The 13,353-nt window shown below is 37.7% G+C and overlaps 1 protein-coding gene and 1 long non-coding RNA gene across 4 annotated transcripts in view; one reads left to right on the top strand and one right to left on the bottom strand.

The window, feature by feature from the left end:
- LOC122440115 overlaps nt 1-13,353 on the top strand; it is a 39,995-nt gene that overhangs the window by 14,160 nt on the left and 12,482 nt on the right. The window lies entirely within an intron of this gene.
- Nucleotides 4,483-13,353, bottom strand: part of PRRC1 (proline rich coiled-coil 1) — a 40,408-nt gene continuing 31,537 nt past the window's right edge. For both annotated transcript variants that reach the window (XM_043465954.1, XM_043465955.1), the window contains exon 9: nt 4,483-7,873. In XM_043465954.1, coding sequence (XP_043321889.1) covers nt 7,664-7,873 — 210 coding nt within the window. In that variant the 3' untranslated portion in view covers nt 4,483-7,663. The remainder of the gene's footprint in view (nt 7,874-13,353) is intronic.

Genomic DNA, 13,353 nt, shown 5'->3' with positions numbered 1-13,353 from the left:
CATTCCTAAACTTGACACCTTCTCCTTCCCTCCACACTTTAGATTACTGATGTTACCAATAACACTATGTTATTATGAATAAAATATTTTGTTATTAATAACATTAATATTTTGTATAAATAATTATAGTAATCATTATTTGAATTATGGTTATTTTCACTATTTTTAAAACTTTTATACTAGAGTTTAAGTGCATTAAGCACCACCTTTTCCATATTACAAAATATAACTTTGACAATATACTTACCATTACCAGTTAGTTTTACACTACCTCCTTATATTTTTTCTAACATGTTAATTGGCGTCTATACTTCCATTCAGAGAACTCCCTTTAGCATTTCTTGTAAGCAGGTCTAGTGGTGATGAACTCCCTCCACTTAGGTTTATTTGGGAAAGTCTTTTATCATCTTAATTTCTGAAGAACAGTTTTATCAGATAAAGAATTCTAGGTTGAATGAGTTTTTGATTTCAGTATTTTGAACATACCATCCCATTCTGTCTTGACCTGAAATTTTTCTGTTGAGAAATCTGCCTGTAACCTTATGGGGATTCCCTTATATGTAACGTCTCTCTCTTACTGTTCTCAAAATTTCCTTCAACTTCTAACAATTGAATGATAATGTGTCACAGTCGAGCCCTATTCAGGTTCAACCTCTTTGCGGTCCCTTGTGGCTCACGGATTTGGATGTCCATTTCTCTCCCCAGGTTTGGGAAGTTTTCAACCATTGCAACTTTAAATGTCATTCCTGTCCTTTTTCTTTTCCTTCTGAAATTGTCATAATGCAGATATTGTTTCTTTTGATGGCATCCCATAATTCCATAATTCCTGGTGGTTTTTTCATTCCGTTTCCTCCCTCTGACTCAATAATTTGTGTCCTGTCTTCTAGATCATTGATTATTCTGCACAGCCAAGTCTGCGTTTGAGCTTCTGGATTTAAATCTTGTTTAGTTATTGTGCTTTTCTGTTCTAAGATTTCTGGATTATTTATTTTAGTGATTTCCATTTTTTGAACTTATTTGTTCATGCTTTGTTTTCCTAACTTGGTTCACTTGTCATTGTGTTTCTACAGTTCACTGAACTTCTTTGAGGGTTATTTGTAATTATTTGACTGTTCACAATCTCCATTTCTTTACGGTTAACTTTTAGATATGTATGTTCCCATTGGTGGTGTCATGTTTACCTCCATTTATGTGACCCTTGATTCCTTACATTGGAATCTGTGCATTTGAGTAAGTCATCTTTTCCAGAATTTACAGGTCCATATTGGCAGAGAAAGTTAATCACTGGTCAGCTCAGTTTGAGTGTCTGGACATGTCTGCTGGTAACATCCTTGGACCGGTGGTGCTTGCTATCAAGGTATATTTTGGGGTGAGGTCTCTGCCAAGCTCTGAGGTTCAGAATGAGGGTGCCACTGGCTGAAAACAGTTGGATAAAACTGCCGGCTTGATTCTCTGCCCAAGTGAGGCTATAGGATGGGCTCTGCAGCTATCTGGATTCTTTGGTCAGGCTTACTAGGCAGTCAGGGTTGGCAATATACTCAGCAAAGGTGGAGCAATGAGTTAGCTTCTCTGCTATGGCAGGACAACAGGACAGATCCCAGGGCCTGTACAGCTTGTTTTCTGGAGACCCAAATCAAGCAAAACTAAATGAATTCCCTGGTCAGCTGGGGCCAGTGGCTTTGCTTGCAGATGGGGAAAACCATGGGCTGTGTTCTCTGTGTCAAGTTCCACTGTAAGCATGGCTGTTGGATGGACTACACAGCTTCCTGCGTGTTCTAGTTAGGTTCCCTTTGAGTTGGCTGATGGGTGAGATATATCTAGGAATTGGTGGTGCTTTGAATTTGTTCCGTCAGGACACAGTGGGAGACAACACCTCAAGGCCAGTAAGGCTCTCAGTTTGTGGTCATGACTCGGATCATCCTGTGCCCCAAGTTCTCTGGCTGAACAGAACCACTGGGCTTGCAGTACACTCTTAAGCTCTGCCTGCCAACTCTCTGCTCAAGCATTGCTGGGCTGTGCAGCTTTTAGGCATTCATGCCAGCCTTTCTGGTCAGGCAGGGCCAAGAGCTACACCCAACTCGTCTGCTGGCCTGTGTCTAAGCCCCCTTGCCTGGACTGGGGCAGAGCAGGTTCCACGACTATTTAGGCTCTTCATGTGAGGACCTCCATCAGATAGACCTGCACCTGCCAAGCTCCCTGGTCAGACTGCTCCACTGACTTGGTTCTGTAGATAAGCAAAGCTGCTCCTGGCACTTGAGTACTATAGGTATGAACTCGGTCTCCCAAGATCTGACATCTGGTTATTGCTTCTCCCTTCTCCATCACAATCAGATTCCCAGTGGTCATGCCCTTAAGATTCTCCTACACCCTCCAATGGAGACCAGAGCAGCAGCTTCCGCAAAGCAACCCACGATACTGGGTGTCACTCCTAGGCTTTTCTCCCACCATCGGCTCACAGCATGGTGCTGTTCCAGCCCAGGAGAGGAGCAGTGCAGCTGGTGTGTGGCCCTTCCTCTTCACCATCTAACGTGGTCTGTTTCGGCCTCGGTGGCACTGGGAAATGCTCAAGCCTCATCTCCACGACTTGGGATTCTCTTAATGGCAGCTTGTCCATGAATAATTTTAGCTGGTCTTCTTGTGAGAGGAGGCAAAGTCAAGAACCACCTGTGTTGCCATCTTGGTGACATGGCTCTCTGAAATATCTCAGTATATGCAGAATGAGTCAGGATTTGTACTACAGCAGTGATTCTCAAAAAGGTATTTCTAAAGCAGCCGTAAGTCTTTTTGTAATGTTTTATATATGGTCATTATCTTGCTTGAAAACTAGTTTAACAATAATGACATTTCTGGCATTTATCCTAAAAATGATACTCAAAGGTAAACCTAGTTTAAGGTTTCCTAATTTGGGGAGTTAGAATAATCAGCTATCAGAAATATATTTTCATACCAGCAGCAAAGCCCAAAATAGTCCTCTCACACTAAAGGCATAGTTTTCCTTAAACATAATATTGTAAAATTAAAAGTACACTAAAGCAAAGTCCTCATGCCACTATTTGAATTCAGTTAGATCCAACAAATAATTGTAAGTGATTTACCTGTTAATTTCCTGAAGCAAATATTCAGGATGTCTTGGAAGAAAATGGTTTAGTAAGTCACACATTCCATTTGACTTCTATCTCTGTAACTTGTTTGTTGTGATATTGGAAAAACAGCTTAATATGATTCCATTATGTCATCTATAAAAGTTAAGTGTCTACTCCATTGTCTAACCGTAGGTACTTATCTCATAAATGTTAGCTCCTCTTTCCTTTCTGACTGCTTTAAATCCTTAAAACGAGTTCACTTTATGGATTGTTCCAAAGATTTCCTTCATCCTTAAATTACTAAATTTTCTTAATAATGACTTTACCAATTTTGTTTCTGTTGCCAAACATTTTTTCCCCTCTTCCAGTTCATTCTGAAACAAAGTATGAATTTAACAGGGCTTTTCCTGGGCTCTAAACTGCTTTTTTCTTGTCTATTGAAAACAATACTTTGTTGTTATTCAGTCCCTAAGTGTGTTGGAACTCTGCCACCCCATGGACTGCAGCACACTAGGCTGCACTGGAGTTTGAAAGTGAAAATCGCTCAGTTGTGTCTGACTCTTTGCAACCCCATGGACTATATATAGTCCATGGAATTCTCCAGGCCAGAATACTGGGGTGTGTAGCCATTTCCTTCTCCAGGGGATCTTCCCAACCCAGGAATTGAACTGGGGTCTCCTGCACTGCAGGCGGATTCTTTACCAGCAGAGCCACCAGGGAAGCCCCGGAGTTTGCCTTTTGTCAAATAAACAAAGCCCTCAAATCAATATCCTATCATCTTTTGGCATGTACCCCCTCCCCACCAAAACAAAAGAAAAATCTCTTATCTTGGGATCACAGGCTCAGAATAGCAAACAGTAAAAAATAAACTTTTTTTTTTTTTTTAAAGAGGATACTCCTGGAGGTCAAGGGTAAATTAAACTCATGACCAGAGAGGGTTCCTCATGAAAACAGCCTTAACTTCTTGCTTTCTACCTCCAGTGTATCCTTTTCCCACAAATATCCTGACTTCTTTAACCTTGAAGTTAGAAACTCTGGCACACAGTTGTCCCTTGAACAACATCGGTTTGCACTGTGCAGGTCCACTTATACAGTTTTGTCAATAAACAGGCAGAACAGTACTACACAATCAGTGGTTGGTTCATCTCTGATGTGGAATTATGGCTATGGAGAGCTAACTATAAAGTTGGATGTGGACTTGTATATTTAGGGGTCAGCTCCCCAAAGCCTTCATTGTTCAAGGGTCAACTGTATTTGAATGTTACCTTTCCACTTGAAAGATGGGCAAAGTTGCTATTCCATAATTCTTGGCAGCCAGTAGCAAGTTGAGACAAAAAGGAAAATGGGTCCTTCTGATATAATATGAATATGATTAACATTTGAAAAATCACTTGGGATATAAGTTGAGGTATTATTTATTTATGACATATTTACATACGTACAAAATTGGCTTTATCCAATACATCATCCTGCATCAGTTCAGTTCAGTCGCTCAGGCGTGTCCGACTCTTTGCGACCCCATGGACTGCAGCATGCCAGGCTTCCCTGTCCATTACCAACTCCCAGAGCTTATTCTCGGTATTCTGGCTGTAAATGTCCAAGTTTTTTAACTTATGTATAACCCAACATCTTTTAGAACATAAAATGTTACCAGTTTGGCTTCACAGAACCCAAAATTCCTGTTTAGAAATTTTTCTAGCCAAGGAACAAAGTAAATTTCAACAGCATCTTAAACTAATTTAGCTGGCCCTGAGTGTATTAGTAATTTGCATGATGTTGAATTAATGTATACAATACACTTTCATCGCTATCTACCTATATTTACTATCATACTACCATTTTGTCTATATCCATTCATTTCAATTTTCTACCTCATTAATCTTTGAGAGAAAGCACAAAGAAAGGGGAAGTAATAATAAGAGACTCAGAGGAGAAAACTACTGGTATTGGCTCAATCTTTTCTACCCAGAATCTGGGGCCCAACTCTAGGTTACCTGATAAACTTAGTAACAAGACACTATTAATATGAGTAATCTGAGTATGTTCTGTCAACTGAGGTTGATGTAAAATTACTCTTCCTGCATTTTTTTTCCTATTCTCTTTCACACTTCTTAACTAAAAAGTATACAAACTTCTCAAATTCAGTAAGTAGTTCTGGGAGCACTTCAAAAGAAAAAAACAAAACAAAACACACAAACATGACCAAAACAGTAGTGGCAAAGAACTGTGTTAAAGATAAGTAGTCCCAAGATGCTTGAGAGTGAAAAAAAGAAATAGTCTCAGCTCAACTCACCCTAAAAAATGCTAGTGGGGGAGTTATAAGGAAGCAAGCAGGAATAGAACAGGACAGCTGGATGCCTGGTGAAGGGAGCTGTGGTCTTAAGCTGATGAGCAGCACATCTCATACCACAATACCAACAGTAAAAGGCTGCCTGGCCCAGGATGCTGTGGTGTGCAAGAGATGACTTTTCTTGTACCTTGTACAACAAGGAAATCCAAGCATGAAAAAATAAACAAGCTGGGAAAGCTGACTGTGTGCAATCAGTCATGAGCATCTGCCTTTCAAAGGTAACTCTGGGCCAAAAAAGGAATAAGAGGCCAGAATGAGATCATGTATTTATCTTTTCCATCTGCCCTTCCCCCTAGTCCTTACCCACTCACAAAGAGCAGAAGGTGCAAATTACCAGCTGCCAGAAAATCAGCTGCACCCAAACCACAGGATAACTCTCATTGCTATCTGATGACCTGCAGACTGTCCTCTAATGGGATGTCAATGCTAGTTATTTTATGAAAACAATCCCCCAAAACATCAATTAAGATATTTGAGATTTGGTAAAATAAAAAGAAAACTCTGATTATTTTAGGATCTGTAAAATTTCCCTATAATAGAAGGGAGAAAAGCAGAAACAGGAAGTATGGGATACGCTCCTTCATGCCTAACAGTGATGTGTCAGTAGTCTGACACCATGATAAAGGGCAGCTTTTTAAAATCAAACAAACAAATGTTAGAGAAAGGCTTCCCTTAATCATGGAAGATGGGGAAAACACAGATGAAGTGTTCCATAAATACCAGTAAGAAGGGAAAATAAGTATTCTGTTCCTTTTATGCTATAGCAACTGGCTACATCTGTCTTCTCTCTCTCATTATTTTTAATGACACAGATATCTGAATTGCACTCAACAATCATTATACAGGACATGGAAATTAACACATAGGTGGAAAATTAATATGTAATTTTATCACCCTCAGGTTAAAAAAAAAAGAAGTCAAATCAGCACTTGAAATGATATTAAAACAAAGCAAACATGACACATAATGACAGCACAAGATAACAGCTTCAACACCTTAAGAGATTTTATAAGATTGTGCTAATTTTTTTACCTCTAAGGAATTATATAGAAGAGTAAATAAAAATTAAATTACATTTATATAAGAAACGATCTTCAAAAGTTATTTAAACTTTCATATATAGAGTTCAAAAGTATATGACAAAGTATTTATTTTTGATCTGTATAAATCCAAAATTGGTAAAATATATTATTTCGGGGAAAAAGAAGCTTTCATTAAATACAAACATAATGCACTAAATAAACCAGGTTCACTATAAAATAGTGTCTTTGAAAACCTGCATAAAAAGTAAAGGCAGAATGGCACAAAGTTAGAAAAGCAGTGTTTAAGGCAAACTAAATAAGACGTGTCCTTAAGGTAAGTCATATAATCTCATAAACAATAATTTCCTCTCAAAAACTTCTCTATTACAGCTAGAGAAATAAAACAGAAATAATGGCTGCTGTCAAGAGTTTACTTGGAAGCACTGAATAGTATGCAAAAAATACCCAATGCTTCTAATTTAAATAGACTGGAATCATTTGCCACTTAGCTGTCACAGAGCAATGAAAAAATAAAATGTATCATCCCAATGTTTATCATATAGTATGAATGTGAAATGCTGAAACTTACTTAAAAAGGAATTTTTCAGACCATATGTGTATAATGTGATAACCAAAAAGAAAATGATCAATTCTGCTATTCTGGCCCATGTTAAAAATATGCATAGAAAAGTGCACCATCTCCCTACAAGTAGGTGTCTTACAGTCTGTTGGTGAGCCCACAGCTTAGCATCAGACCTGATCACATGCATACATGAAAAGCTTCAAAGACTGGCAGGGAAGATATTAAGCATGAATTAAAAGAAACAATGCCTTTAAACAATATTCAGTAAACATGTTCTTTAGTGAACTATTTCTTAAAAAACAAAATAGTAATCAAGTACACATCATCAAGTTAAATACCTTAGCACATGGATTTGCACCTTATAAATCTGGTATATCAAACTGTCCTATAAAAATATTTATACATTTTTTGAGAACTATGGTACGTGAAATTATATAATCATAAAAAGGACCTGTTTCGTTTCACCTACTGGAATGATACCACACCTTTCTAGAAGATAAAAACTGTAGCCTATGGGAAATGATCAGAACAGCTGGACTGACTAAAGTTGCCCAGTTTAAGGGTCTGTCTCTTCTCTACCAGTAGCTCCAAGTGAGCAAGTGTCAGCAGCCCGGGGCCAGGCTTCTCACACGGTCCTGGGAGGCAGGCGCTGTTTATACATGCCCGCTATCGCTTTGGCCGCACTGTAGATCATCTGCCGACGGGACATGCCCGTGAAAGCCATATGCCAATCAGTCCGGCTGACGTTGAGTAAACTCTTCTCCAGGACTTCACCCACTGTCACCAAAAGGCCAGACCACCTCAGATTGTAGTCCTGGGGAGTCAGACTTTGAGCCTCAGGAAAAAAGAAATTGAGATTTTTAATACATTAGGAAAAAAAAAATGAAATGTCACTTATAGCTAGTTCCAGTAAAAGTCCCTCAAGTTACTTTTAGTGGAGATTATGACAAACCATGAGAAACACAGCTATGCTGCCGAATTATGAAATTATAAGGCGACAAAAAAAAATTGCACGTGTGTACTTGATTTAAAATGCCCACACTAACACACTAAACTCGTTGTTAAAACACAATCTGTCGTTCTTAAATTTTTTAAAGACATTTATTTCGGGCTGTGCCAGGTCTTCATTGGTGCGGAGGCTTTCCTGCAGGTGCATGTGCAGGCTTCTCACTGCAGGGATTCTCCTGTGGAGCACGGGCTCTAGGGTGCGCGGGCTTCAGTAGCTGCAGCACATTTGCAGTTCCCGGCTCTAGAGCACAGGCTCCATAGTTGTGGTGCCTGTTGGCCATTTGTATGTCTTCTTTGGAGAAATGTCTATTTAGGTCTTCTGTCCCTTTTTGATTGGGTGGTGGTTTTGATACTGAGCTTCAAGAGCTGTTTGTTTATTTTGGAGATTTATCCCGTCAGTCACTTTGTCATTTGTAAGTATTTTCTCCTGTTCTAAGGATTGTTTTTTCATCCTATTTATGATTTCCTTTGCAATGCAAAAGCTTTTAAGTTTCATTGCTGCTACTGCTAAGTCACTTTAGTCGTGTCTGACTCTGTGCGACCCCATCCCTGGGATTCTCCAGGCAAGAACGCTGGACTGGGTTGCCATTTCCTTCTCCAATGCATAAAAGTGGAAAGTAAAAAGTGAAGTCGCTCAGTCATGTCCGACTCTTCGAGACACCATGGACTGCAGCCTACCAGGCTCCTCCATCTGTGGGATTTTCCAGGCAAGAGTACTGGAGTGGGGTGCCATTGCCTTCTCCGTTAAGTTTCATTAGGTCCCGTTTATTTTCATTACTCTAGGAGGTGGATCCAAAAAGATACTGCTGTGATTTATATCAAAGACTCTTCTGCCTATGTTTTCCTCCAAGTGTTTTATAGTGTCCAGTCTCACATTTAGGTCTTTAATCCATTTTGAGTTGAGTTTTGTGTATGGTGTTAGGAAGTATTCTAATTTCATTCTTTCACATGTTGTTGTCCAGTTTTCCCACCACCACTTACTGAAGAGACTGTCTTTTCTCCATTGTTATTCTTGCCTCCTCTGTCACAGCTGAGGTAACCATAGGTGTGTGTGTTTATCTCTGGACTGTCTATCCTGTTCCACTGACCTATGTGTCTGTTTTTGTGCCAATACCATACTGTTTTGATTATTATGAAGTCAGGCAGCCCAATTCCTCCCGTTCATTTTATTTTCTCAAGATTGCTTTGGCTATTTGTGGTCTTTTGTGTTTCCATACAAATTGTAAAATTCTTTGTTCTAATTCTGTGAAAAATGCCATTGATAATCTGATATGTATTGCACTGAATCTGTAGACTGTTTTGGGTACTACAGCCATTTTCACAATATTGATTATTCCGATCCAAGAACATGGTATATCTCTGCATCTGTTTGTGTTGTCTCTGAGAACTTTAAGATGTTGATTGAAGAAGACAGTATAAGTCTTCTTTCTGCTTAGGCAGGTTTATTCCTAAGTATTCTTTTTGATTCAATGGTAACTGAGATTGTTTCCTTGATTTCTCTGATATTTCATTGCTAATGTATAGGAATACAACAGATTTCTATGTATCGATTCTGTATCCTGTACTTTGACTGAACACACTGATAAGCTCTAGTAGTTTTCTGATAGCATCTTTAGGATATTCTATATGTAGTATCATGTCATCTGCAAACTGTGACACTTTTACTCTTTTCCAACTTGGATTTCTTTTCTTTTTTTATCTTCTCTGGTTTCAGTGGCTAGGAATTCCAAAATTTTGTTGACTAAAAGTGCTGAGAGTGGACATCCCTGTCTAGTTCATGACTTTAGAGGAAATGCTTTCTGTTTTTCACCACTGAGAATGATGACTGCTGTGGGTTTATCATATATGTTGAGGTAGGTTCTTTCTGTGCTCACTTTCTGGAGAGTTTTTATCGTAAATGGGTGTTGAACTTTGTCAAAAGCTTTTTCTGCATCTATTGAGATGATCGTATGGTTTCTATTCTTCAATGTGTTAATATGGTGTATCACACTGGTTAATTTGCAGATACTGAAGAATTCTTGCATCCCTGAGATAAATCCCATTTGATCATGGTGTGTGAGCCTTTTAAGGTATTGCTGGATTCAGTTTGCTAGTGTTTTGTCAAAGAGTTCTGTGTGTATGTTCATCAGTGACACTGGTTTGTAATTTTCTTTTTTTGTGATATCTTTGTCTGGTTTTGCTATCAGGGTAATTGTGGCCTTGCAGAATGTGCCTGAGTTTTCCTTCCTCTGGGATTTTTGGGAAGATTTTAAGAAAGATGAGTGGTAACTCTTCTCTAAATGTTTGATAAAATTTGCCTGTGAAGCCGTCTGGTTCTGGAGTTTTTTTTTTTTTTTTAATTATTATTATTATTGGAAGATTTTAAATCATAGTTTCAATTTTAGTACTTGTGACTGAGCTGTTCGTATCTTCTACTTCTTCCTGGTTCAGTCTATAAGGGTTGTACCTTTCTAAGAATTTGTCTATTTCTTCTAGGTTTTCCATTTTACTGGCATACAGTGGCTTATAGTAGTCTCTTATGATCTTTTTATTTCTGCTTTGTCAGTTGTAAACATCCCCTTTTTCATTTATAATTTTATGGATTTGAGTCCTCTCTTTTTCTTGATGGCTAAAGGTTTGTCAACTTTATCTTTTCAAAGCACTGGCTTTTAGTTTCATTGATCTTTCCTATTGCTTTCTTTGTCTCTATTTCACTTACTTCTGCTCTGATCTTTATGATTTCTTTTGTCTGCTAACTTTGTGTTTTGTTTCTCCTTCTTTATCTAGTCCCTTTAGGTGTAAGGTCAGGTTGTTTATTTGAGGTTTTTCTTATTTCTTGAGCTAAGACTATTGCTATAAACTTCTGAGAACTGCTTTTGCTGCATCCCATGGGCTTTGGATTGTTGTGGTTTTGCTGTCATTTCTCTAGTACTTTTTGATTTCCTCAGTGATACACTGGTTATTTAGTATCACTGTTAAGCTTCCATGTATTTGTGTGTTTTTATAGTTTTTTTCCCCTGTAACTGATTTCCAACCTCATAGCATTGTGATTGGAAAAGATGCTTGCTATGGTTTCAATTTCCTTAAATTCACAGATGCCTGATTTGTGACCCAAGATGTGATCTATCCTGGAGAAATGTCCCGTTTGCACTTTGAGAGGAAAGTATATTCCTGCTACTTTCAGATGCAATGTCTTATAAATATCAATTAAGTTTATCTGGTCTAACGGGTCAATTAAGGCACATGTTTATTAATTTTCCATCTGGATGATCTGTCCAGTAGTATAAGTGGGTTGTTAAAAATCCCCACTACTATTGTTATTTTTTCAATTTCTCCTTCTATGGCTGTTAACATTTACATTATATTGAGGTGCTCCTATGCTATGTGTATATATGTTTACAGCTGTTCTATCTTTTTCTTGGACTGATCCCTTGACCATTGTTTTTTAATTGAGGCATTGTTGATTTACAATGTTGTATTAGTTTCAGGCATTCATCGAAATAGTCCAATTATACATATATATGAGTATATCTGTTATTTTTCAGGTTCTTTTTCACTGTAGGTTACTACAAGATACTGAATAGTTTCCTGTACTATACAGTATATATTGTTATCTATTTTATACAGAGTAGTATACAGTTATTAACCCCACACTCCTAATTTATCCCTCCCCCCAACTCCTTCCCCTTTGGCAGCCATAAGTTTATTTTTCATGTCTGAGAGTCTGCTTCCGTTTTCTAAATAAGTTCACTTGTATCTTTTTCTTTTTTTAACATATAAGTCAGATCATATGATATCACTTATGAGACTCTGATTTCCTTTGATAAACAGCCAGTCAGAAGTTCATGTAGCAATATGGACTTACGAGGTGTTTGAAAAGGAGGGAGGCAGGCAGTCTTGTAGGACTGACCCCTTAATCTGTGGGATCCAACACTCTTTATAGGTAGAAAGTGTCAGAATTGGGTTGAATTATAGGATATCCAGCAGGTATTGGATAACAGCTTGGTGGTGTGGAAAGAACTACCTCACCCCCTCACACACACAGAGGAAATGGTTTCAGAAATATTTTTACTGTTCTATTTCTAAATTTTATTAATTTTACCAATTAGTTCTTAAGTGATACTGTATTATTGTTTTTGGTTAGGTTACAAGCCAGACTCACAGAATAAAATGGAAAACTTCTACCTCTCTGCATCAGATGCATCAGTCATCTATTCTTTGAATATCTTTTATACCTCATATCTTTTATACCTCATATCTTTTATACCTCACTTGTAACACCACTGTGCGTGCGCGTGGGCCAAGCTGCTTCAGTTGTGTCCGACTCTGTGTGATGCCATAAACCGTAGCCTGCTAGGCTAATCTTAGAACTCAATTTTTGGGGAGCTAGGTGAAACTTTTGCATTAAAAGGCTTCACTAAGATAATTAAGTTAAATCACATCAAACTGCCAAAATGTGGCTGTTTTTTCTAACTTCAAAGAGCAATTTTGTATGGTTCAACCTAATGGTTATAAACTGCCATTGTTTAATTCAAGAATATTTTCCTAGAAAATCAACAACAGTATGTAATTTTTCTAAATTGTTGGTATAGCAGTAGGCATAGCATTTGTTTACAATCTCTTAACCACCCTCATATTGGAGTGAATTTAACATTACCATGTATATATAAAAATGCTTTCTTCAACTTCTGAAAAGAAACTGGTAAAAATTATGATATCAGTGGTATGTTATTATGGTAACAAAACTTTAAGCATCAATTCTTATTCCCCATCTAAAATGTAAACCCCTAAGAAGGTCACAGGTGGCTTTAAGGGGCTCCATAAACACATAAGCCAAGTTTATATGTGAGTGCATACATCATACATACTTTCTCTTGGGGGAGAATCCCAAGAGAATTCACAAAAACCTAAGGTCCCAAATAACTTCTGAGAGTTTTGAAATGACATTTATGAGTATAAAGAGTCCAATGTAAATAAACTCTTACATTCCATTTTGTTCAAGAAAGGATTGAAAGTAACAAAAATGTAGAAGGAATGAAACTCATTATAGATTAATGCTTACATTCTTCTGGAAACTATGTGGATAAGTAAACATTTTTCAGAAAACTGAAAAGACATTTGCCTTTCATCCAAGGTTTGTAAACTTGATTCTAAATATGTTTCCACATGTTTTTAACGATGAACAAATTAAAGAGGATGATGAGGACAAAGAAAAAGGAACTAGAGTAACCAGGAAAAATGAAAATGTGAGATAAATGAGACAGTATATTAAAGGTTAACATAAAATCAGAATAGGTAAATTTTTTCTAACCCAAAGGTAATGAACAC

Source organism: Cervus canadensis, chromosome 4, assembly GCF_019320065.1.
Source record: "Cervus canadensis isolate Bull #8, Minnesota chromosome 4, ASM1932006v1, whole genome shotgun sequence".
Lineage (NCBI taxonomy): Eukaryota > Metazoa > Chordata > Mammalia > Artiodactyla > Cervidae > Cervus > Cervus canadensis.
Note: the sequence above shows the minus strand (reverse complement) of the source record. Positions and strands in the feature narration are given on the sequence as shown.